Genomic DNA, 27,702 nt, shown 5'->3' on the forward strand with positions numbered 1-27,702 from the left:
ATAACCCTTTATCCTTGCTCTGCTGCTTTAGAGTAGAGCCCCATAATGTACAATGATCCAGGGAGCACTCTCGCTTGATTAGTGGATTAGCTGTGGTTCAGTCGGTAGACAAATCAAGAAAGACCAAATTAAATAGGAATAACATGTAGGTATTGATAAGTCAAAGGATTTATTTTCTCAATGAGGACTTGCAAGCTCTGACTTCCACCAGTTTCACTATGTGAAAGCAAGAACTTGCATTAGCTTCCTAGTCTGGCAAGAAATGAGAACAGAGTCCCTGTCAACGCTGCACTGCATGTTCTTGTCACAGTGGCACCGTGTGCTGCCTTTATTAATGATAATGAGATCAATCCAATCTCAATTCAAAAAATAAATGCTAAGTGATTATGCCATTCTGAGGAGCTAGTGTTTAATAAGCCTTTGTCTTCTCTATTAGTGATCACTAATAGCCAAAACCCCATCAATCCCCATCCAGTGAATCCACCTTTTAGTTAGACTGAGGTGATTCGTTTTTGATGGATTTTTTTTGTGCGCACACGTGTGTGGGAGGCAAACATTCTATTTTCCAATATACATATCTGATCCAAAACAAGAAGGGTAAGCAGAATGAACACTGGACAGCTTTTATCATGAATACCAGTTTCATTCCAGAAGTAGGAGTAGGATAGACCACTCATTGGTTCATAAAGCTGCTCAAAGTATGCTGAAACGTGATGCATTTTAGCATACTGAATACACGAGAAACCTTATTACAAAGTAGAAAAGAGACAGGAAAGATACCTGAAACAGACTGGGAAGGCACTGTAGTGCTGCAAAGCATCCCGAAACCTGCTTAGCTGGTGAAAGAGGGCAGAAGGCTATGGGAAAGTCAGACACAGGCAACCAGCAAAGCCAAGAGAAAGGAATAGCAGCCATGTGAGGCAGAGATGCCTGAACCAGACCACACGCTAGATGAAGACACAGGGCAGTTTGAATTACAGGACTATAATTCCTTCCCAGGATTCTGGTGAATACAGAAACCCCTAAGTCTCGTTCTCATGTTTTATACCATCACCACGATCTCTAGATAGATTAACAGCTCTGCTATTTACTACATACATAAACCAAAACTATTTACAGTGAGATAAATGCCTTTAGAAATATGTTCTCAACACAGGGTCTGAGTGGATTTTCAAACTGTTGCATAGGTCAGCTGTGTCACTCAAAATTAGCACTACCCGTCCTCGACTGCTTTGAACACTGGTTTCACATGGGAAATTCTGTAGCAGCTCTGCCACGAGGGAATGCTCGCATCTGGAGGATCGTGTTCTCAACTGGTAGAAATCAGCATATCTCCAATGAAATCAATAAAGATATGCTGATTTACACAAGCCAGCGAATCAGTGGAACTACATAGATTACGACCAGATAAGAATTTGGTCTAAAAATGCCTCAACCTTTCCACTTTTTTTCATTAAAGAAATGCAGACTTTTTCATTGCTATCCAACAGCTATTTCACCTGTGTGAAATAAACTGGTGGATTTGACCCCAGTTTCTATTAGGCACAAAGCCCATCACAACATTTGACCCTACAGTCTCGGCAGAGTGACACCAAGCCCTGGAAGCCGAGATACCCTTTCAGGCTTGGAGAGAGCTGCTGCAAGTCAGAGTTCAGATTTTTTAAATGGGAATAACACAAGGGAAGAAAGCTCACATGGCAGCCAGTCATGAGCTAACTAGTTTCTGAATGGAAGATTCACACTCTGGGGCTGTTCAAGTGGCAATTTTCATTAGCATTGAACTAACATTAAAGAATGTTAGCAATGTTTTAATGGAAGTGTGAACATCATTAACAATTAATACCGTTTAAGTGGAGTTTAAGTGATTTAAAAGCCTTGTGCAGGCTGTCCACTCAGAGTGAAATCTATCTTGAGTGCATGGATTGGTATTGGTACGCCAATGTCTTTAACCAGGGCATGCGGGGTGGGGAGGAAAAATACACATTGCCTGCTTTCCCTAGAGGAAAAGGCTTATATGGGATGAATGGGAAGAGTGAGGAAAAGGTGGTTTCTTTAGAGGAGAAAAATTATGCGATCCAAAGGGCAATTAAGGTGAAACAGACCACCACTTTTTTATAGCCCTCTTGACTATTAGAAAGGATCTACTCTTAATTAGAAGGAGTGGTAAGAAATAGGCACCTGTGTCTGTTCACTTCTTTTGCCAAAGACAAAGGATAATACTTAGACAGCCCTCTACTTCCAGTAGCCACTTCTGACTACTGCAAGTCTGGCTCAACAATTTTTTACTTTCAGTGCCATGTTCTTTGTAAACCACAGGCACAATCCAGCTCCCACTGACCTCACCAAGACTTTTATTTACTGACTTTGAAGTGAGCTAGAACATAATTTCCCCTTTGTTCAGCTACTGTTTTATAGCTGTTGGAAGAAGGAGATTTCAAGAATGATTATATATTCACTGGAGGGCAAAACACCGCCTTAATCACGCAGAACCTTCTTTTGTGCACTGTCACTGCACGTACTCACCAGAGAGAGAAGCCACGTCACTAGGGCCTGGTAGATGTTGGTTGCTCTCAGCACCACGTTAGGCACCTGCCCACCGCACTGATCTGTAGCTACTTGGCCACAGCTTGACAGCCAAATGGTCATAAGCAGCACCTCATTTTTCATACTGTGTGGTCTAGGCAATGTGTCAATATCTGGCAAGTATGAGGCTTCCTGTCAAAAAAAAGTATGAAAATGGAAGTCATGTGGATTACTGGAACTGTATTCATCATCATGAACAAATTACATTCATTGCCATCACAGGAGGGGCAATTAATATCTAGCAAGCATTTATCAAAGAGGAAGCATGAGCCATAAAAGCTAGGTCATTATATCAGTGACACCTCTGGAGCACTTCAGTTTTTCTTGGAGAGCTGTCACCTGGGTCTTCATTTTGTCAAACGCTGCTTGGTGAATGGAAGATTACGTGGTCACAGCTGGAAATAGTATGATCAAATTTATTCTGTATTCTTTAAGATTCAGTGTTATTATTATTTTTTTTAAATCAGTGAAATATCTTCAAAAAAAGCCTGACAGAAGTGTCAAAACTTTCATTATTTTCTGCCTCGCCTAACATATGTCATTCATAGATAATGTTACATTTAAGCGAACTCATCTCCTTTCTTCACTTTAGTATTGAAGCTTGATTATTTAGGATGCAAATTCCCTCTCCTTTGAGAGACCTGTTCTTTAAGAAACAACCCCAAACTTGAACTGTAGGGTTGCAGTTTATGGGATCTCTTTTGTTTTTCCAGAGATGCAGTAGCCACAGCTGTAATTATTAGCTGGCTTGCTATTGCTATCTATATTCAATTTGCTGCTCCTGGCATTTCTTTTGTAAATTAGGAAGCTAGTCCCCAAAATCGCAAAGACTGTCCAGTATACAAAAGAGTATTGCTCCTCAACAGTTACGATCCTTTAATAAGGACCCTCAGGGCCCCCCCGAAGGCATCCTGAGTGCATATATTCCACAGGTATGGATGCACAATCATTTTGCAAATAGCTGGGGATGTTTCTGGGGTTAACTTTTCCAAGCTACGTGTTACAACATCAGCTGAGGGCTATGCTCCCCACTACAGAGTCAGCAAAGTGCAACATGACTGCATTTCCTTGTACATGTCAACGCAATCGGCCAACAGACTAAATTGCTAATTAAGGTGAGCAGAAATAATCTGAAATAACCTACCGTAGTGTAAGACTATCACCCCTGCCTGTGAGCTGAGCTGTGGAACACCACAGGAACACAATGGGAGCAGAAGGGTGCTGAGGAGCAGCTAAGCAGTTTTCAAGGTAGCCCTTAATGAGGATGTCTGCCCATACCTTTACACTGAATTAATCTTAATTTGATTTACCTGACTTTACTTTGGAAGCAAAGTAAGCTAAATCCAATTAAAGCCACTTTAATTCTGAATTAAAATGTCCACAAAGGTGTTTAATGACTAATCCACTTGACAAGTTAATGTAGCTTGACTTTCGTGCCTGTCCTCAAAACAGACAATTCCTTAAAATGGTTTTCAAAAAACCATACTAATAAAAAGCCCCAAGCAGATCTACTGCGTCATCCAGTGTTTTGGTGCCGAAATATCTGCCACAGACACAGCACTGTCTACAAGTACCAAATAAAAATTGCAATTAGTAATAAAGGAAGAATAGTCATGCAAAAGTTTCTGATGCTGCAGATCTGCATTACTAATGTTACTGTAGTCCTGGGGAGCTAACAGAATTGATCAGGGCTTTGACCCTACAATCATAATTCTCCAAGGAAGAGGTTTTAAAAGAAACTTGGAGACTTTCAGGAAAAGATGACCTTCTCCTATATCCTATATTGGAAAATGATTCCTTCTTCCTCTTTCAACAAGGGTGTGGGGATCAATGACAGCAGGTACTCAAGAGCTAAAGATTAAACCAGTATCTGCTAATGCTTCAGCAGGAAATTTCCAACTATTCCGAATTTGCTCGGCCCAGCAGCAGGGGAGGGCTCAATAGGTTCTCTCACCAAGATCAGCTAAGAATTTTACTTATTAAAGTTCTTTCTGAGAATGAATGAGGCTTTGATCAATGTTGGTCCCTGCTTCTCCTCCCTCTGCCAGCCTCCTTACCCTCTTCTAGGCACAGAATAACTTAAATAATTTTGGAAATATTAAGGCTAATGAACAAAAAAGGAGCTAATCCTATTTAATTCTGGGCAAGAATTGCTGGTAAGATACATTCAGTGCTTTCTTAGTATGCCTTCCCACAGCATTGACCAATTCACCCCAGTCTACCTATCAAAAGAGTTCAGTTTGCCTACATGTTACACTGGCTTTTATTTGTGATGGTATTAGATTATAAAAAGACTAAAATTACTCAAATGCTGGGCTATTTTTGGTTGCTCTGGCTAGAATTGTGCTGTCAGTCACAGACAGGCTTGCAGCTGATTGTAGTCAAGTGCCAACAATTACCATAGAGTAAATAAGATAAAATTTCCTATTTCCAAACTGCTTGCTATTTTATTTTGCAATTATAGTTTACAATATTGCAACTTAGAGCCTTTCAGCTCAATTTTCCAACCACCCCTCCACCCCCAGTTCTCACCATCTTTCTCCACTCTAACATAACGACAGTACAAGTAGAAGCAGTAACCACACTAAGCAGCCAAGGAATAACCTCCCCCCAAAACCACACTAAAAAAGAAATAGGAAAAATGAATTGCAAGACAGCTTAAGGATACCCATATATTCTAGCCTTCAGCTACAGCGGCATTGAAGTTACACACACAAAGGCATAGCCCCAAAGGAAACCACTACTCATAAAAAAACCCTGTAATGTGAAGGCATCTGTACGGACAATCATTTAAAAAGTGGCATTTTACCTCCATATTATCTTTTTTTTAAAAAAACAGAGCTGTTTATGATTACGGGTTTCTAATAAAATAGCTCTAATTGGTTAAACAATGCTTTTGTTGATGATTTTTTAAAAGACTAGTTGGCATTGCTTTTGCTACGCCTGCATACTAGATTGGACAAACAGCTCTGTTGCCCTAAAACTGGGAAACATTATCAAAACTGTTAGAGGCTGGAGTGACCGAGTAGCAGCTCAGGGGCCAAGAGGGACAGGTGACAACTTTGCTGCTGCTTTCCAACTAGGTACAAGGCTGATAGTTGCTATCAGTTGCTGTTTGGGAACCACACTAATTACACATTTTCATTTCACCACAGAGACCAAACAAAGCAGTCAGTATTTCCCAGCAGAATCAGCTCACCCAACCTGAGGGTTTCTCCCAGTGGAAGGATAGGTCAGAGAGAAGCCAATTTTTTTTTTTTTTTACAGATATAGTCTCTCTTTTGCAGGTAAACAAAACTTCAATATTTCCCTTCTAGCACTTTTTCCAATACTAACTAAACTGATGCTAACACTGAAGCAAGATATCATATACAATCAAAAAACACTCTCTACTATGTTGAGCAGATTCTACAACAGTGAGAACTAAATCGAAACATCCACTGCATGTAAAATGAAGATAAGTTATACTCACAGAGTCTCCTCCTTCTGTACTGGAGGGGGTGAAGGGGGAAGGGGAGGAATAGGAAGAATCTTACTTTCATTGGCTGGAGGCTTAATCAAAATAATTGTTTTCAGCCATGTCTAAATTTATCCCTCTATGTCATCTGCGCCCTAGCTTGGATCACAGATTTAAGAGGCAATCCCTGATGAATGGCAAGTTACTGACTGCAGAAATCTTTTGCCAAATGATGCATCTGCTGTACATTTGTAAATGTGAGCTGATTTCTAGGTACTTTAGCAGCTCTAGCTAATTTCTCTAACGAAGATTCTATACTGTTACACTGAAATAGCTCTAGCATTGCATGTTCATGCTTCGTTATAGATAGAGCTCACAGTACAAAATGCAAGCATGTTGATTATGTGGTATACATCTATTTTCCACGCAGTCATGTTGCTAATGTAGGAGAGGAGACAGTTAGGACACATTTAATAATTCTGCCCATCTAAGGCAAAGCAGGTAACACTCTTTCATGGCTTCTAAAAATTCCTGCATTAGATGAAGACATATTGGAAATGTCAAGTGTTTATTCATTTTCGTTCTGTGGGGAAGGAAAAATTATGACAATGCCATCTGTTAGATTATTTGAAATTCCACATTAAATTGTGGAATAAACCCTGAAACCATTCAAAGAACTGCTTTATCATTGCAAAGTGGGAGCAATGGATAAGAATGAGGAAAGTATCTGCATTTCCTGCATGCAACTGGCAGAACATACTGTAATTAGGAAGGCAACATTTAGTAACAAAAAGGAGAGTACGATTAATGTTAATGGTCTGAATGGTCTTTTTGTTAATGCATTTTTGTACTAGATTCACTCTCTATAGCACCAATGGCTTTCTGAGTATCAAACACGCTGAGGTTATGGATCTGAAAAATATGACGGTGGCAAGATGTTACTGAAATTTTCTGATCTGAACTAAGCTTCAGATTGCTAAAATGGAGGAGTTATGATCCTCCAAAGCAGGTAACTGCCAAAGTAAGACTGCAGGAATTCAAAGAGCTGCATAATGGAAGCATTATTTGCTATGAACTCTGTAGTTCTTCAATTTAGTTAGGGCATTATATATCATGTGAGTTTAAGTTAAAAAAAAAAAAAAGACAATTTCTTTGCTAAAAGTTATTTTCTTGTTCTGGACAGTTAGTCTTAGCCTTGGGCATGAAGAATATAACCTCTCCTGATTCAGAAGAAACCACTTTTCCATCTCTGGCAGCATGAGTGTGCTAAAGCTAGACAGGGTCTCTGCTGGAGCATAAAGAGGGCAAGTGTCAAAGAGAAACATCAGCTTGTCACCAGAAATTACTGAATATAAGAGCGCAGTTCAGATGTGACGCACAGAAAGGAACTGAGTTCTGCTCGGCGCAGGAACCAAGGATAGCAAAATTTACTTTATATACTTTTTCATGTTGCTACCAGCTGAGCATGGTCAACCCCAAATGGAATTTAAAGTAGCTTTATGGCCACCACGACACTGGCAGACAGTTAATGACAGCTAGGATCAGTCACATTTCTGGCTCACGAGAGTCAGTGTTCTACAAAAATCCCTCTTCATCCTGTCTATAATCCCTCTCAACACAAATGAAGACAACAAAGAGATGTGAGGTAGTGTGAATTACACTGTTCTATGCCACTTCTGCTTTAGCCTGCATTAAGGGAATTCTCAACTGCTTCACTAGAGTTAACGGCTCATCTGTGCTATCAAAGATATGCATAACCCCTCTCGCAAGAGTCAAGGATCTGGCCCATAGAATATGTTAGCAGTGAGACACTGTGTGATCACACAGGCAGAAAGTATTTTTGGCCCCAAATTCAACATATATTTATTCTGCTATCTGCAGTGAAAGAGACAACTCCACAGTATCATTTTCTCCTCAATAAGAAGAATCTTGTACCCTAGAGTGTGCTCCCTGTCACTTCTCTTGTCCTGCCAGTACTCCTGATGTGAGTACACAGCACTGGCCCTGCCACGCTGTCTCTCTTGTATATGCTAGTGTCTTACCACGAGCTCTTGCTTTGTCCTGCCCTGGAACATTATTACTTTAGAAACTCCTACACAACCAGTTAATATTCTTTTTTGGACAATATCTTTCTAATCAGTCTGAGTTCACTAGACCAGAATACTATGAATGAAACAAGAATATCTATCAGTTAGCACTGATAGGCAAGTACAGTTAAAGCAACGATGACTTCCGTGATAGAATTGCTCTGGAATTACTTCATTAGGACATAGAATGTTCTAATTAGTATTTAAAGCCAGCTAGGAGCATGTGTCAAATACCAGCCTAGCTTTAAGACGACTAAGGACCAATTCCAACATAATTCTAATGTTCATTAGAACACAGAATGTTCACATGGCTGTGAAGTATGTTAACAAACGAAAAATGTTTGAAAATGGGTATTTGCATGCAAATATGTTCAAGAAAAATTGTGTATATTGAGGCCATTTAGCAACAAGTCTGAGTGCAGCTAAAAAACACTCAAATAACTGGTAACAAGCAGCTTCTTTATTTGTTAGAAGTGGGAAAATTTTCTGACAAAGGCTCAACTCCTCAGGTAAACAAAGAACTGCTCTGAAAATTGCACTAGAATTTAAATCAAAGTAACATTGAATCCTATGTGATTTTGTTTGCTTTCTGAGACATAATAATTAAAAACGAGAAGTGCCTTTTCCATGATTGGTGTTTACACTACAGTAACACTTAGAGAGGCTTAGGATTCATAGCCTCATTGTGCTGGTGTTCTGAGCACATGTAACAAAAAGTTCCTCCTCTAATGAGTTTATACTCCTGGTTAACAAGAAGCAGCTGAAATAAGTAAAAGACATTTAATGACTTACACATTTCATGTGAACACAAGACTGGGAATCAGGAACTTGTGCCTCAGTCCTGGCTCTGGAATGGACTATTTCTCTGTGACACTGTAAAGTGAGGTTAATATTTCCTTGTCCCTGTCTAGGTGGATTAATTATCAAAAGCCTGTAAAACACTCTGAAGAGGAACAATATAAGATTATGAAGAAACTTTCAATATTAATCTCTGTTCCCGTTCTTGGCATTCCTGAAACAGTATCATGTCCAAAACCCAAGGAGTAGTATCTGTATATTCCATAGCGTTGTTCTTCAAATGATTTCAAACTGCCTCACAAATAAAACGTGCCATGATTTCCAGATCCACAGCGGGGAAGGAAATTGTACACAGTCACTCTGAAATGCTGCAATAGAGCACGGAATTGGTCCTCAGCCGTCTGAAAACTAGGCTGGTATTCGGCACGTGCTCCTAGCTGCATTTAAATACTGTTGAAATTGCTTTAGTTTGATACTCCAGGAGATTCACCATATACTTATCAACTTGGGTAAAGCCTTATTTTTTTCTAGTCTTTATTCTATTTATCTTTTCATGTATTTCCCCTGACATTCTATAGAAATCCCCCAAGCGGGGGGCAAAAAAAAAAAAAAAGGGGTGGAGGGTGCAAACTATGCTCAGCTGCTTTATCAGGAAGTTTACCAGAGCTCAAATGGCTTGCTTTTCAAACTGTCAGCTTCCAGTTTAGGAATGGATTGTGTCCAGTTTGTCATACAGGCTCTGTGATCTTGCGTCCAGCTGCAAAATACTATGCAGATAACCCATCAGATCTGTGAATTCTCCAAGGCAGTAAATATGGGGGTTTTGTGATTCTGAGAACTGCTAAGTGCTTACAGTGTCTACTGAAGCTTGTGGGAACTCCAGGTGCTTGGCACATAGCTGGACAGATTTTTATTTTGAAAACAGAGAGATAACTGCATGATACTTCCACTCCATAATCTCAGATAAAGCCTTGAATTCCATTCCCTGCCACTAAGAATAATGCTTCCATAATTATTATTTGTGTAATAATGTGTTTACAAGTTGCGACCAAGCTTATCCCCAGTGTGTTAAGATTTGGAATTGTACTCCAACCTAAGTCAATGCTAAACAAGAAGGCATGAGAAAAACTAGGAATACAATTTAAATTATACAGCTTTTTTAACAGTAGGGTGGCTGTGTCAGACAAGCCTGTACAGCCCCTTCGAAAAACAAGAGGAACAGATTCAGCCTCCTTTCATCTACAAATAGCATCACTGATCACAGCCCTGAGGTAAGGCCAGGACTTGTGAATTCTATTCTGATTCCAAGAGAGATGCATGGCAGAAAGTATTTCTCTATATAATTAAACGTGACTGGCACTTGTTCATAAGCATTGCAAACTTATAGTAGCTCTTCCTTCTGCCAACCAGCACAGGACCTGTCAAAGAGCAAGACCCGAGAAGACAAAAGGTACAGAAGTGTTTTTTTGTCCTCCTGCCCTCTTCTAAATGAGAAATAGAATTTAGCCCATGGACATTTTACATTATTGTCTTCTCTTCAAGTTTAATCTGAACTATCCTGCTAATGTGAACGGAGGACTATTTAGGACCTCTACTGGCAGCAAGTTCATGCATGTAATTCTGGAAACTATATTCTTTTTACTTATATTAACCTTTCCCTTAAGCAACAGCAACGAATGTTCCCATCTGTCAAGATCATACATAAGTATATTCAACAATAAGCCTAAACTCATTTTAATCACTTCCAAGATATGCCAAGGAATATAAAGGATTAAATATTTCACATTTTCCTGGGGCCATTTCAAACTCCAGTCAGAGAAACAGCACTGAAAGCAGCCATTTCTTTGTAAAGACCTGACTGTTCAATTCATTCCATAGCTGGAAAGTGCAATGGACAAAGGTGGGAGCCCCTGTGAAACCATCAGACTGGGTCTCCATGCAGAAGTTTAAATGGAAGTTTCTTTTTGGTGGTCCTGCTGCATTCAATACGGAAGGTGAGTTTCCTGGTTCTGAGCATATATGCAGCAATTTGACTGAGAAACCTATTGAGGCAGACAACAGGTTATTAAAGCAGGATTACTGTATGTCACTTTTTAACTGCTCTGGGTGTGTGAGCAGAACTACTGAGAAGAGTCATCAGTCTGTAAAGTTCCTGACTTGCTTTAATCTGTGCCCTAAGAGTGCCAAAGCCCACACTTCCATAACATCTCTTACTCAGAGAACACAGAGAGCAAGCAAGCAGATTCTGCCTTTGTAAAGGAAGTTGTTTATAACAGACACATTTCAGACCTAGATTCTCTGCTTTGCCTATTAAGGCAAATCCTTAGGATAGATCTGTGCCATCCTGGGCCATGGCAGAAGCAGAACCGCCTCAGCTCCTCTGGCTCGCTGACAGCCAAGGAGACCGTAAACCAGCTAAACTCAACCTAAGCACAAAGTACTGTGCCAGCAAATCCCCCCCCATTCGCTTTCACTGGTACCAAGTGGGCAGATGAAGAGGAGGCCAGAAATACAGGCTCTGTGCCAGCTAACAGTCGCCTATGCTAGAAAAACATTTTCTTGGGAACTTCCATGCTATTCTGAATCCTGTGTGCTGGACTGGTGGTACAAACAGGAATCTTGGCCTTCTGTTTTTGCATACTAAATTTAACTACATCTCTAATTGCCTTAGTTTATTTTTAAGCCTTTCTTGAGTTGAGGCAGCAGGTTCATTAAGTACAAGAGATTTTAATCTTGTTTCAGGAACTCATTAAATACCTCACTGTAAAAAAAGGGAGGAATTCAGGGGCCATCTGCTGGCTGTTTGGCACATCACTGCTGGCCACAACCCCGCAGAGTCAGTCCCGGAGAGTGAGAAGACCTAGAGTGAAGCACAAGCCAAATTCAGGTCTGATGCCAGAAAAAGATTTAATGTAGGAAATATTTTGCAATTTTTACAATTAATTTTTTTAACTATAGTAAAATAATAGTAAGGGCTAAATGCTGGATTCAGTTACATTCACACAGGTGCAAATGCAGCGGTTGCTTTGGTTCAGTGTAAATCAAAACATATGGTCACAGGGTGATTTATACTTACAAGATCAGTTTTAGAGTAATACAGATACAGAAAAATTCAGTTACTGTGTCTCAAGATCATTATAACTGAAAGAAGATTTAACAGGTTTCCTTGACTTCTCCAAATATGTATATTGCACCACTTTGTTGGAGATAAACTGGCATTTCTGTACAGAACTAGCACAAAACCTATTGCTTTCATAACTGGTGGATCAGGCCCTTGTACATTCTTTCTACTGAGACATGAACTTCACTTTCTTGGAGTTCTTCTCCTTTATGCATTTTCCACACAGCAATAAAAATGGAGAATTTTTAAATACTGCTTAGGACATCACCCAAGTGCACTCATGTAAGCAGCTTTACAATGGAGTTGGTGAGACGCCCCAGCAGTATGGTCCAGCTGGTAAACTGCTAGGTTGGGATCCTGGGACCCACAGTCACTGCCCTTGAACAACCCTCTGTGCGCAGGGTAAGGTGTAAGAAAAAGACAACTTCCAATGTTGATGCCAGCACTACTGCCTTAAAAAGACACCCACACAATAGCGATGGAAATCATAGACACCTATTTTAGTAAGACAGGTAAAGAATCAAAAGCATTTCACTGACAACTGTGCAGATCAAGGCACTTACTACATAAAAAAAACATATGGGACCAGTAATTGAACTAAAAATATTTCTACGAGTTTTGGAAATCAATCTCTACTTTCAATCATACTGTGCTAATCCAGGGTAGCTGTCACAGTAACTGAACATACAACGCTTCAACACTGCTCTTGATGGTAAGTATGACCCAGGAATTTTGTCAGAGGTTTTTCCTGTAGAATTGATATCAGATCAAAGTGAGAATAAGGCAGTAAAAGGGCAAGGAAGATTTTGACCATATTATATTGTTAATTTTAGCTTTGCGGGAATGCAAGTAGAAAATCTTTCGGTTGGGAGTGCCACCTGACATCAATAAGCCGAGTCAATGGTATATTAATATAAAAAAACCTACCGATTTTGACAGAACAGTTATAGAGTCTATGTTTACAGGATAGAAAAGAAAGTATCCCCATAATATATTTGTTAGGCTAGAATGACTCGGTAGCATGCCTGAATGTTTTTGTTTTGTAAGCCAGCTGTAAGGCTAAGCTGCAATAAGCTGATCGTGGTAATATAATTACTAATACAAGGTTAGCCAAAGTGATCGTGTAGCCAAGAAAAATTAGATGCCTCAGTATGAGTCAACACATTCATTTCCCAAACAGTTTGGCTGTGCAAGGTAGATAAAGCAGTGTTTATAAGGCACTGGTAACAAGGTGGTTCCTAATAGCTTTCAAACGACATTATCTTGTTCTGCCATATCACGATAAAGCAATAAAGGTAAAGAGAGAAGCAAGCTGAAGCCCTGTTTAAAACACCTATTTTTTCCCCAATAATAAAAGAGCTTAATAAAAGCTAAATACTATTTGCTGTCTGTTAAATTAATGCCATAGCTGGATGTAAAGTATCCCCCTGCAGCGGTTTAGCTGCCTGTGTTCGAGGCCAGTTCTGACACAAGCTCAGGTGTGTAACTTCAGATGAGACTGCTGCGAAAAGAGCTGTGTGAAGCCTCTGCTGGGCCCGTCCCCCTTTGCTCGGGAGCTGCATTTAAGCCGAGGCACTTGCCCTTGGCCCTTGACTGAGCGACACTGCAGCTACACCTCTGCCTGGCCATGGACCTCACTCATCTGAGCCTTGCCCTTAACTAACTGATCTGACCCTGTGGCTTGATCTCAGACCTGCTTCATCACTACAGACTTCTGGGTGACCACGGGGCTGCTGGCTGACCCTGCGTACTGTCACTGAACCCAGTCCTGTCCCTGACTTGACTTTCTGGCCTTGATCTTGGACCTACCTCATCACCACAGACTTGCAACTCGTTACCCTCAATAGACCTGCTCTGCTTTTCTTGTTTGCATACTGTGGGACTGCACTCCTTGCTGGTGAGGTCTCTGCCCCTGCCTGCCTCGCTGTCACCTGCAGCTCCTGGCATGTCTTTCCTTTCAGAGTGACCTGGTTATGCTGCTCCCCGACATAAAACTCAGATATGAGCCTGGCAAAAGTAACAACTATTATCTGGATCCCATCTAATGGGAATGTAATTCGGAAATCAACATTAGTACTAAGTTACTCTATCATAATACGCAAGATGAATGAAATGACAGATGAAACCCATTTCATTTTACATCCTCCAGTTAACTGTTTCACATACTGCACAGCATTCCTTCTCTGTCTCCCTTGTCAACAACACTTACTCTGCTCAAATACTGAAACAAACCCTATGCGTGTTACTCTATAAACTATTAATTCAACCTGACCTTACAGCATGGATCACATCCCTACCCTGCTGGCTTTCAGCAGAACTGTAGATGCTTGAATAGTTCTGAATTAGATCCAAAGGCTAAAATGTGGTTAAGGAGCCCATTTTCAGAAGAGATCAACTCATGCCAGTCTCACTTCAGTTTCACTGAAAATTTGGCTTGTGGACAGGAGCAGGAAAAAAAAAAAAATCACGTTCTTCCATGCATTTTTAAAAATAAGAAGTGGGCCAGATTGCAAAAGTATTCAGACACCTAAAAGACACAGACTTGACGGGCAGAATTTTTAGAATGAACCCACTGATTTCCAGGGGAAATTGGTACTTGCACGTCTTGAAAATACCACTGGATATCAGCCCCTTCTTTAGATGCTGAAGTACATCTGAAAGTTCGTTCTTAGTCTCCTAAGTTACCTGCACTGTTTTGAAAGTGTTCTTCCCAAACCCGATTCTCATTTATATTAGTGCTTCCCACAGAGTGAAGATGAGTACAGAGTTTGACTGAACTAGGTTAAGAAAAAAAAGACAGCAGCATTAAATCTGAATTTCACTGCTTTTAAATTTTAGACAAGAACTCTGATGTAACCCTAATGCAGCTTTTAAAATTTCCTTTGTGTTTCTTTCCCAGCACCTCAGATACAGTAATTGCAGAGTTTCTAAACTTTCCCTCTGATTATTATTCAATTCAATTATTTATGTACATTATAAATGGTCAGAAGAATTCGGGAAACTATGACAAGTGTTCCAGACCTGAACATCTATCATTGCCAAAACAAAGGACTTAAGAAGAAATTTGAAAGTGTGCTACTCTGTCAAACACTGTGGCTTGTTCTTTGAATATACATGTTTATATATAGATATTAGATATTTTCACTGAGAGACACAGCTGCCAAATTACAGCTTCTTTAGTTTTAAACATCAAAACATTCAAGTTTTTCTGTCTTCCTATGTGCAGCAAAGGAAAAAAAAAAGAAAAACCTGTTCTAATTCAAAGAAAAAATGCTGCTGTCGAGATGGATTTCAAGTAATCTTATAAATGACTGTTGTGTTTGATAGATGATGCTGATACATTTTTCATTCTTAATTTTAATAATAAATATTTCTGAAGAAGAACCAAGAACAAAGTTGCCCACAGAACAGTTATTACGGGTTGTGCTGATTTTGTTTCTACCAGCAGTGCCTTGTAAGCTCAGGCAGGTTTCCCTCAAGCAGGCTGTCAGTTAGTTTAGGTACCAGCTAGCTGTTTCTAGAGGCATCAGAAGCTGAGTAAATCCTGGGCTGCTCAGCTTATGCCAATGTCCGTGCTGCCATGACTAGCTGGCAGTAATATCATTAAAGCTGTAATGGGCATATTTACACCGTGATTCAGTTACAGCAAGACCACAGTGCAGATATACCCTGAGCTGTACTTGAGATAAACCACATTAACAAGCCATTATCTTCATTTTATTGGCTTCAGCACAGAAAATATGGGAAATGACAGAAAACAATTCAGTCATCACTTGGTGCATTGTCAGGAATGAGTTAGCAAGGCTCAAGTAAGCAAGTACCTGCATCTTAATAAGGGCTAACTGGAATTTGGTGGTACGTCCCAGCAGGCTGAGAAAGGAGCAAGTCTGAAGACAGAACCACAACCTTTGCAACCTTCAAAACAGAGCTCTATGCAGTGCACTGTCCTTGCCAGAGCAGGCTGACAGAGGGAAATTCAGCTGTCAGTTTGTTAGTCCTTCACTTCTCATCAGTGATTAATCTAGTGTTAAGAAAATGAGCTTTCAATCTGCAGAAATACACCAGTCAATTGCTGGCAAAACAAATCTGAATGGTCCATCCCCCAAGTTAGGGCTCTAAAGTCTTTCAACTTTTGTACTGACAGAAGAGCTTTGTTATTGCTATTAGCGCAAATAAATCATGATGGTGGACCCAGGGACAAATTCTGGAGTTTCTTATCTCCTCTTACCTTCTCAGCTGGCCTTGCGTTCAGTGAAATCAGTACAAGGATGAATTAGGACTACATATACAAATCTTCTCAGGAGGGAAAACAGCCCTGTCCTCTAAGCCATATTTTAGGCTCTGGGAAAAATCAGAATGATTTCATACTCCCTTAATCCAGACGTCAGCCAAAAGCAAAACCTATTACTAAAACCACAATCCTCAAAACTTACCCACAAAACTGAAATATAAAGCTGCTAGGGGCAGACAACCAGACAGGACTCAGCATAGGCTTTGCTTTAGAAGTATGACAGTAAAAATATTTCACTTTTTCTAAAAAGTTACGAAAAATCACGTGTGAAAGTCTGGCTCCTGTGAAGTAGATGACACTGAGCCCAGTCACTTCAGCAAGCCAGGACTCCTGCCATACCCCGACACATCAAGCCTGGTGGGCAGCCGTAAGGGAAGCACTCCCCATACAGGGAAGGTGAGAAAAATATTATTAGCGTGAGACAAGAGCTGTAGGACTGCAGATCTCATCAGGTAACAGTGCTCCATAGCAAACAGATTTTAAATAATGCAATGAAAACTACTTTTTGCTTCTAGAATCGCATACGCATTTGGCCACGAAGCCATTCTGAAAGGGACAGTCCTACACTGAACTACTAACCATGTGGAACAAAACAGGGGTTTTCTCTGCCATGGGCTGCTTTCCAGTAACTGACTGCTGAGGCTGCAATCTCTCCAGCTGCTCCTGGAATCTGTGTCTCCTGTGTCTCTCTTTCATCTGTTCTTCCTTTTGGGATAGCTCTCTTTTACTTTCTTCTGTCCTGAAAAATATACAGATTCTGCTTCGCTTAAGCTTTTCACTTGGGAGAAAAAGCACCCTTGTTCATCTGTTTGCATTTCTTTTTTTCTTATACCACACACTTGAGGGTGAATCATGACATGAAAGGCTAAAATAGATTTAGAAAGCACTTATGGTGTTTGTGGGGAGACACAGTAAGTTGTCATTGGATGAAATCATCTCTCTAAAAAAAAAAAAAACCACAAAGGAGTAGACCTCAAACCTCTGATAAGTGGTGACAATCTATTTGGAGACCGGAACTCCATTAAGCAGAGACGTCTTTGTGATGTTTCACTCCCCATCTCCACACCAAAATTCTCAGTCTAACTCTGTTTCCTTTCCTATCTGCTATAATACTGTGACAAGTTTCCCCTGAACCAAGGCCTTCCATCTTTCTATATTTTGATGTCTGCAGAAAGATTTCATCTCCCATTTCCATGGCAGATATTAAGTTCAATTTCTTCTGAATTCTTCAAGTCTCAGGTGTCCCAACAATAAATAGAATAGCAAGAAAGACTGAAATTCATTAAAATCATTATGAGCTATTGCTCAGCAACAATAAATAACCCAGATTCTCGCCAAGCTATGGTCTGCCATCTATGTTGCAGGCTAACAGGTAGACAAAATGGAGTTTTATAGAACTGATGGAAGCAATGAGCTTTAATTTCAGGAATCCCATAGAGAAAAAAACCTGCAACCAACCATCTGCCATTTAAACGAAGTACACAAGTACACAAGCTGAAGTGTCTAAGTGTCAGGGTAGGCAACTGTTTAACACTGAGAAAGTAATAGCCTCTAGAGCAAGCAGATTCTAATTCTTTCAGGGGCTCATACGTCAAAGTCAAAATGTTAAATTTCACTCTGAAAATAGCAGGCAGAATATAACCTTTGAAAAGTCAGTATAATGGAGCTCTCCCAAATAGCTGGGTAGGTGCGTAAGGCAACCACCTGATTTCACTTTAAAATTAGACCTTATGCAGAATACACTACATTAAACTAAGCCCAAGGAGGCAGAGGCCCAAATAACTCTGCTATTTCCTCAATCGATACTATTTTTTTTGTGTGTGTGTGATACCTTGGCAATTCAGTGGTAGTTAGAGGAGACTCTGGAGCATTTCCTGAATGTTGAACCTTCTCAACTTCCATTCTGTTTTCTTTTTCTATGTCAGTTCCATTGCCCCCATGGCTTGACAAGGGGATATTTCTTTTCTCTGGTTTCAATCTCATCAGTTTCCTGGGAATCACCTTATTTGCCTCTTGCCTCAATTTAAAATACTTTTGACTTATTTTAGAGAAACCTATCTCTTCCAGACTTTCTGAATCCTGTTTTATGCCTTCAAGTTTTTCAGGCAGGGTAGATGTTTTATGAAGAAGCTCTGAGGCTTCTTTTCGGGCTGTACGGAGTTGTTGCAGTAGCAGGCTTTTCCCTGAGCAATTCCTCCTGCAAAGAAAATAAAAACCTGATTTAACCAAGACAGAACATTATATGAGTAAATCCAAACTCTGAGGAACTTCTCAGATGAGTGAGAGCTCAAAGCAAGGATTGGGCATCTACACAAATAACAGCTATTAGTAATAGCAGCACCAGCACACAGGCAACACAAAACACTACAGCGACAGAACATGAAACCGATCTTACTGGCAATTTACTTACCTCTTCTGCATTTCAGGCACAACACACATCTACTAGAAGAGCCCTGAACAAATGTAATGTTGGCATGGAAATTAAGAGTCTACAGATTTTTGTCCCCTTTGGATACAAGGGTTGGGATTCAAGTACATACAGAAGAAAAGTTCTTCTAATAATTTTTAGGATTTTTGAGCGTTTGGCTCAATTTCACCCATGTCTCCTCCAGGTTAATGAGACTGCTAAACCATCAGCAACCACAATATTGTGGTAGCATTCTGTTGTGAAATGTCTTATCGTGACATAATGGGCAGATACAGTTATTTTGTCTTGCAGTTCTCTTCCATGCTGAGTCTCCCAGGTAGTCTGCTACAGGAAGACTACCATCAACTTGTAACTCATCTGCAAGTAATATTCATTATTTTAGTGGTAGCTGAAAAGTATACGGACTGAGTAACAATTGTTTGAGTTGGATATTAATGATGCAGTTCGGTGGAGTACACAGCATCATACTGCTGTTCTTATCTAAACTAAACCTATGCTTTCTCCTTAAGGATCTCACATCTCTTGCCATCATATCCAGAACCATCAAATCAACATTTAACATTGATGGGTGGATTACTAAGGAGTATGCCTAAGTAGTGGTAATTTTAGGAGAAAGCCATGTATTGGAAAGCAGCCTTATGGTACAGTGCTAGAGATGGCACTGGCTACCTGAGCGCTCCAGGGATAAACCAACAGCGTATTTTCTAGGCTAAGTGCCCGGAGATCAAGATGACTAACCCTCCAAGGCTCTAATATGTAAGTATATTGTACCACAGAATATGTAGCCCTGTTTAATAATTCCATCCAGATAAGAGTGAAACTGGCATTGACCCCTTGTCAACGAGACCAGAATCATGCCCTGCTGAGACCATGAGATTTTCTTATTTAGAAACAGAACTGAATAACAGGCATTTCATTTGTGTATGTTCTTTAGCAACATTAAAACGAATCAAAATCCAATCAGCTAAGCTCTGGTCTCCATCACTCCAGATTTACACTGATGCAACTTCTGCATTTGCATCAGTGCCAGTGAGTTCCCCAAGCACCACCTTGTCCCTGCTTTATGCTGGCTTTGGATTAGATGTTCTAAATTATATTGAGTATTGAGGCTCTGTTCCTTGTCAAATCATTTATTCTTTCAAACCATTAAAAAAAAAGTAATTGGCTGGCACAACAATACAAATGTTCTACTTGTCCTCTGCACTGCTGTAATGTCAACTTACATGCATCAGACTTCTAAATGTAATCCAGAGCATAAATGCAGTAAGATGTTTAAAGCTTGACATATCCGCTTCACATTAAACAAATGTCTACGGGTATGAATCAAGCCCCAAGTTTAGCAACAGGAAAAGGCTGGCATCTGTGCATATTGAAGAATTTACAGTTTAGGATTCCATCCATCACACTCTCCCCTTTCCCCTCTTCCTTTCCCCGCCAATTAAGGAGAATTGAGAGCATCCCTGCCCACACAATGTATTCAATATTCTCTTTAAATCAACATGCATTCTAGCCTATTTTATTATTTCTAAAAATAAAGCTTTGTCTGAGTCAACTCCCTGCAACATTTTCAAAGTTTGTTTCTGAGTTGCTTAAAAAACAGTTCTCGCGTCACTCATACGTATGGAGAAAGAGCCACCAGGTCTACTCTGTTTGTCTTTTGAGCTGTTTCCATGCAGCTGTACAGAAGCAAGGTGCTATACTGCCTCAAGGATCAACAACTATTTTCTAGCTTTGGTATCTTCATGCAACAGAAAAGAGTGATCTCCTGGGGCCAGACTGAAGCACTTTCACTACTGGGCTTTTTTGCCGTGAAGATCAGGAATTTCAGTACGCGAGCTCTCACTCTAATCACTGTTAGAGCAATTATTTTAGTTTCAGAAAAAAATGAACATCATATCATTTGAACTAGGGTCCTGGGAAAGAATCTTACATTCTCCTTTCTGATTGGTCCTTAATTGTCGTTGTCTCTTCTTCTTCAGGGGAGCTGTCACTCGCACTATGAAACAAATTAGAGCATATTAGTTAACACTGTTCCAACTGGGTGTTGGCCTTTCATCATTTCTAGGATGCAAATTTAGGACCATTATGAAAAAGGGAGAGATATTTCCAGGTGTTATGGATAGTTCTTCACACTATTACTCTAGCAAAAAAAAAATTCAAGCAACTACATCAAGATGTGTTAACTGTTTATTAACTATCAGCTGTTTATTAACTACAAGGTTTCTTCTGGTGACTGTTTTCTTTAACCCCTTGCTGCAGCAAATATACATCCTGGGAAGGAAGCAAACAGCTAGCTTAGACACCATTAGCTCTCAGGGAAAGGACATGTTTGCCAGAATCTGTTGCAGACTGAGAAGAATTTGGCCTCCCATAACTGACTATATAAGGCCCTCTTATCACACAGGAGACAGAAATCAGCACCTACAGTTTCTTGCCAGGAATGTAGTCAAGGATGTCCATTTTGTACACAGTGCTGTCAGAACGCTAGCCCAACTCAGACAGCTGCAAGCATTGGTTTGCAGTCACTGCCCACTCCTTTATAGATGGAAACTTTCTAAATCCCTGGATGATTTGCATGTCCTTCCTGTGCAGCCTGCATCCCCACACATTTACTTGTTCTGAGACAAGTTATTCTCTCCTGAGAATATATCTGTGCTCAGATAGGGGCTAGGCCTTCCTACTAAGGTCACAGAGGTGTGGAAGAAGAGAACACTTTTGAAGTTGTATTTCACAAGTATGAAATGTAGAGAGAAGGTTTCAGTTTCCTACTTTTTGTCACTTAATTCTCACTAACAATACAGCCAGAATTTACCTTTGTTTCTCATCAAGGGGTGTTTCTGACTTCTCTGGTTTAGCATCTCTTAAATCTATGTACACGGTTAGAGGCTCTGGCAGGCACTGTAATCTTATCATGTCCATCCTTAGAGAACTTGGTGAAGATGATAGGAAGGCAACATCCCTAAGCATAGAAAACACTGTTTCAGCATGTCCTCCACGTTATTCAGACAAGAAGTCCTGCAGGGTGTGGATTATGTTCAAAATTGGATTGTGAAAGGAGCTTTGTGCTTGGCTACCGTACAGATTCAAACTCGGCTTCTGCCTACTATCCACCACCTTACAAAGCTGAACTCAAGATTCAGCTTCCCCCAAGGAATACAGATCACAAGCAGCATAATGAGGGATATTTAGTTCTTAAAAACTGACAAAGTCAAATCATTCTGTAGAACAAAGGTAGGCAGTTATGGTACCAAAGAGCTTACAAGTTTTAAAAGCCCAGTGTCAATCAGTAAAAACAGGTGCCTTTTTCCCCTCTGCCTCCTTTGGCAATTCTATTTTATCCTTCAGAGCATACAAAGTGCAAATCATCTTCATGGCTCTCCCTGCTCTGGAAAAGTATCCTCATTGCACCTTCCCCTTTACAGGCTTGTTGCATTATTGTTTCCTCTGTGTGCCACCACTGATGTTCCCTCTGAACAGTCTGGAAATTCACTTCCTTCACACAGAACCTTCCAAGATGCACTGACATCTCCACTGATACCTACAGAAAAAAATTATCCCGTATACCTTAGCTAAATTGAGGTACCAGTAAGAGAAACTGGTACCCTAGATGACAAAAAATGTGGCCATGATAATTTAGGCAAGGCTTAGCCTTGTTTTCCTGCCTTTCCCATTTGTCCCAAGTGTCTGGTGAGGTCTAGACAAAGGTGGTGTTTGATGGAGAATGCTAAGGTGGCAGGATACTGACTGTTTATCATCAAATGTATGTGAATGACTGAGACTTAGTTTTTCCCTTTAACATCCCTATAGCATATTCCAACTACACTATCAGCTTTCTGCAGAGGCTACAGAGAAAAGCACCTATAGAACACCACGAGTTTCCAGGTATTCCTACTGGCAGTCATGATTACCTAGTGTATATGACAGAAAAGGACCTACTTCTTATTCTCTTGCTGTTCTTGAAAGGAGAAGGTCTTGGCTGACGGGCACCTGCCGTGTGGAGACACTGTCCTGGACTGCCTGGCACACAGCTCTTCTAGCTTTTCCATGAGCTGATTTTCAGACCTACCCCTGAAGGTCTCTATGGAAGAGCAACAAAAAGAATCAGCAGTTTGTGGTCTTCTGCCATGGGATCACCCAATATACCCTTTCCCCATTTTCACATTGTTCCTTTCTCTACAGCCTGTCAGAAGGGGAAGGATAAAGATACTATCGTCATCTGGCTCTGACAAACTGACTTCAAACCTCCATCCATCTTGTCTAATTCACTCTTAGGCCATGACAGGCCACAAGGCACTGGTTTCAAGCTACAAAAGCAAGATGAAATCTTGAGGGAAGCTAATTAACTAAAAATATGTTTTACAGAGGCATTAAGAAAACCACTGCATTCAAGATGATGCTGCAGGGAATTATTTGAACACGGGAACCTGGGTTTTACTTATTTTTATACACTTTCAGCAAAGGTGGTACTAATTTAGCAGTTTACCATGATCTGCTGAGGAGAAAGCAACTTCTGCATGAGTGTTATCTTTCTGCTGCTCCAGCTCCTCAAGAATCTTGTCCAGATCCCATTTCTCAATATTCTGAAAGAAGACAGTTGAACTGTGATGGAAAATTCACTCCCAAGAGACTGCTACAAAATAAAAGTCCCTTTGACTCACATTCTTTGTAGTAACTCCATCAGATTCTTCGGGCACATATAAATACACAAATGGCAGGGAAGTTCACCTTACTTATCTCCAGTACTATGCCACTGTCACTTGCCAGTAGATGAAGCAGTGTGTCACTCTGGACACAGTTGCTTCAGCATGAGCCTCAACAATTGGCACGACTAACAGAAGGATATTTACTGTTTGCCTCATGTCATTGCCAAGGCTCTGCACATCTAGCATAGGCAAGTGCAGTATAATTACTAAGAGAAACCAGTGAAGGATTAACCAATGTTTATTCAAATATAACAAAGGTAGAGTGCCTTCTCCTTCCCCACTTAAAAAGCCTGAGAAATCTAGAAGATGTTTGTAGAACAGACTGAACTGACAGCTCCTTAAAGGAGAAACATAAACCCAACCTAAATATCCACTGACCCTTCTCTCCAAAAGCTGGGATGTAACCCATGTGCTCCACATGTCTCAGTCTTCCACATGCATTCACATGGTGGAGTCTTTCCAACAGCAAGTACTCCCCTTCACCCCTCAAATCCACTAACAGTACGAGATCCCCACACATTTTATTTCCCTCTGTCCATCCCTCCAAGTACCCTTCCTCACCCTCTCAGCATCTCCAAAAGATGATGCCCCTAACTACACTGCCAGCTTGCTTTAAGCAGTTCCACAAGGAAGCGCTATAATGAAAGGAACGCATTTACTGTATCTCTTTGGACAGTGCATCTATCCAGCGGCTTCATCCACTCCTGCTGAGGCTTCTTCTCTAAGAATTATGAACCCTTTTGATACAGGCTACAGAAAACAGAGTAAAAGATGGCATGATACAAGACCAAGCATACACATTCTGATCCTGACTAATGCTTCCTACTGCCACTAAAATGAGAAGGACTTTGGGCTTTTCAGTTCTTTGAGATGAGGCCCACAGCCTTTTCCTCCCCCTCCAACTTCTGACCAGGGCACACTCCCATTCCTCTAGGTACAGCCAGCATCAGCTGCGATCTCACAGCCACTTATCCCACACTGAAGATAGGATCATCAATTTTGTTGCTATGACTCACACATACACTGGCTGTTCGCACTGCACACTGCTAACTTAGTTATGAGAACCAGTCTGTGATGACAAAAGTTCATACGCATTTAAAACACTGGTTGCTTTCCCCTCTGAATATTATTTGAAATGAAAGTTTCAATTAAAAATATCCACATCTTTGAAATATCACCACCAGAACTTAGAAGTACTCATGATTTTTTTTAAAAGGAAGGTGACTGTCATTTATGACAATTATGTCACAACTACAACTAACATGCGTTTCATATGACCACTCAAGAGCTTTAGAAAAGCAGAAGCAGCCTCCAAAACACGCAGTTGCACCTCTGTCACCTGCCCCTCCTACTTAGAAGATTCTCACTCTTTCCAGAGCAATAAATCTTCACACATACCTGAACCATGATTAGATCTATTCTCATTTACAAGCTGCAGCTGATGAAAGGTAAAAGCCTGATGAGAATCACAAGCTGAAGTCTCTCACACCAACACAAAGCTAATACTGATTCAACAATGTCATTGAGATATATTGGTCTGGAAGAGTGAAGAATGACTGACAGCTGAGCTTACTACAATGAGAACCATGTCACAGGTCAGTATAGGTGCCGTTTTATCAAACAGCCCAAGGGAAACATATGCTTTTGCTTTTGTTATGATGCAGTTGGTACTAAGCTTCTTTTTCAATAATAGCGCTTAAATACAAACCATTATAACAAAAAGATCAAACTACCATTTAATCTGCTGCATTAAGGCTTTATCCTCCTAACCCTTAACAGGAACAGCACTTCTGTAAGGTACTACACAAGGTCCAGAAGAAAAAAATGAATGCGTAATTCCATTTCTAACACAGAAAGACACTTAAATATACTTCACGAAAAAAATCATTTTCAAATGAACTGATATGATTCGAATCAAGAAGAAACTGTATATTAGTTTTAACAAAGTCACTTGACATAAACTGAGGTACCTTGCTGAGCTGGGAAGTAACAACCAGCTCTCAAATCTAAACACATACACCATGCACACAAAGGATACAGCTTTGCCCTCGCCTTCTGAAAGTCAGAATACACTGAGCCTGGTCTCAGTGCGCACCCAAAAGCATCAGACTTCAGTTCATTGAAGTCAGAGATATCAAACATGTTCTGAAAGCAAAACCATGTCTCCTGAATTAATACAGCAACTGACTTATGAGGTGAGATGGGAATTAAATCTAGCACCGCTTGAAAAAGATCCCCTCCAATAATGGCATAATTAAATGATGCAGCACAATTTAAAAAAAACAGGTAAGCACCTGCATTCTTTGCCTACACTAGAACCGCTTCAACACCAAAAAGTTTATTTTTGTGAGTGTAGATGAAAGGGGAAAGGAAACATCTGTACTCTGATTCTATAGAAGGCTTTGGACAGAAATACCAGGCTCGTGTTCTGTGCTGATTAAGTCCTAATGACTTTAAAAATCAATACAAGAAGCAGAGATCTGTAACTATAGTACTGAAGAGAACAACCTCTCCACACTGGGGCCACACACCAGCTAAGCACACATGAGCTGGTCATCCCACAGACCTAAGCACCTGCCTTAGGTGGAAGAGATTCAAGATTTCAGGAGCAACCTAACCACCTTCTCTTCTCACCTCTGGCATTACCGCAGTACTACAGAAAAGACAAGTTGCTGGAAGGCCAGAAAGCTCCCCGTTTTAATGCAAAGTCTGCCTGGGACCAGAAGAGTTCCCTGCCTTCCCAGGGACAGATGTTGTGGTTGGCTTTCCTGAATGAGACCATGAACCATGCTGCTGACCTGACCCATGGCTTTTGCTACCGTTAGGGGCTTTTAATGACAGCTCTATGAGACAAAGACAGTTTGTTGGTAGCTGGTATAGCACATGACCCAACAAAACCCAAATTCAGGACAACAATGAAAGCAACAAAGGCAGCTGTGGTGTGTGCAGAATTTGGCATTTCAGTTCTTTATTTTAGTAGGATTCTGCAAGCAATGCACTGTGCCCTCTACCCCACAAGCAGCACCTCCCAAAACCATTTATTTGGGCCACTTACCTGCAATGACAAATGGGTTCGTTCTTGAAGATGCTCATCTGAAGAGGCTTCTTCCTTAGCAATTCTTTCTAGACTGTTGCTAACGCCATGTGAGGGAGGCTTGACATCTAGCTCTGGGTGGCCTGGTGAAGGCTCCAGAATTATTTTGGAGAGTATCTTTGTCTCTATCAGCTTTCTTCTCTCTTTTTGACTGTCCAGCTCTTCCACAGACAATGCTGTATTAAGCCAAGAGTACCCGCTTTCCCTAGCCTGCTTCCCACCCAGTTCTTTCTCTTCGAGGTCATCTGTAGAATCTGCAAGAGACTCTTCAAGAACAAGTCCCTTTTGGCTTTGAATGTCTTCAGTATGGCTGGCAAGATTGGGAGTCTCATCTTTAATCATTTCTACATCTTCCTTTGCAATGACTTGAGCACCATCTGTTATTTTCTGAATGCCAAAACTTTCCAGATCTTCATTCCAGATCTCCCATGGGTGTCTTTCTGTTTCCTGGGTTTGCTACAGGTAGAGAAAATACACACATGCAGAAAGTCACATCTCCCTAAGCTTTAAAAGCTGAGAGTAAAGCAAAACAAAGTCACTGGCAGATAGCAGCTCAACACAGACACCATCTGGTAACAGCACACACCATATCCATCATGGAAAACAGTAAGTGTTTACTTTTCAAAGTCTAACTTCAGGAAGTATTAAACACCCTTGAAATTCATTTCCCTTACATCTGCTCATCATATGACATTTCTTTCTCCAAGATAAACAAATGGAAAAGCAGCACAGTAAGTTAGTCCTCCCATGATGAAACAATAGGGTCAGCTGGCTTTCATCTCAGAAAAGCTGTTCCGAGGGATAAACTTCTTACTCATCCTCCTTACTTAGGACCCACTGTCCTAACTAATTCTACAGCTTCTAGATACATAAAATGGTGGCTGAAACTATTTCAAACCTGAAAAATTTAGGAGTCATTGCATTACTGCTAGGAGAAAAAACAGTTAAAGGACAATAATAAAAACTGCAAGGAGATGGGACAAAAAGGTCTAAAATCTCAAGAACAAAGAAAACTTTAAACGGTCACGGTATAAAAAGAAAGAAAGATCTAGTCTCTAGTGGGAGAAAGCACTGGGGACTGTGCTCTTCTATTACACAATTCAGTCAAACAGGTCAAATAACAGCAGCTACCCACACTGG

The 27,702-nt window shown here is 40.5% G+C and overlaps 1 protein-coding gene across 1 annotated transcript in view; it reads right to left on the reverse strand.

The window, feature by feature from the left end:
- Positions 1 to 27,702, reverse strand: part of DNAAF8 (dynein axonemal assembly factor 8) — a 94,395-nt gene that overhangs the window by 61,843 nt on the left and 4,850 nt on the right. The window contains exons 4-11 of the mRNA XM_075165849.1: positions 26,524 to 27,018; positions 23,249 to 23,345; positions 22,702 to 22,843; positions 21,578 to 21,724; positions 20,696 to 20,761; positions 18,169 to 18,534; positions 16,917 to 17,076; positions 2,524 to 2,715 (exon numbers count right to left, since the gene is read on the reverse strand). Coding sequence (XP_075021950.1) covers positions 2,524 to 2,715; positions 16,917 to 17,076; positions 18,169 to 18,534; positions 20,696 to 20,761; positions 21,578 to 21,724; positions 22,702 to 22,843; positions 23,249 to 23,345; positions 26,524 to 27,018 — 1,665 coding nt within the window. The remainder of the gene's footprint in view (positions 1 to 2,523; positions 2,716 to 16,916; positions 17,077 to 18,168; positions 18,535 to 20,695; positions 20,762 to 21,577; positions 21,725 to 22,701; positions 22,844 to 23,248; positions 23,346 to 26,523; positions 27,019 to 27,702) is intronic.

The sequence above is a fragment of the Calonectris borealis genome, chromosome 16 (genome assembly GCF_964195595.1).
Source record: "Calonectris borealis chromosome 16, bCalBor7.hap1.2, whole genome shotgun sequence".
NCBI lineage: Eukaryota > Metazoa > Chordata > Aves > Procellariiformes > Procellariidae > Calonectris > Calonectris borealis.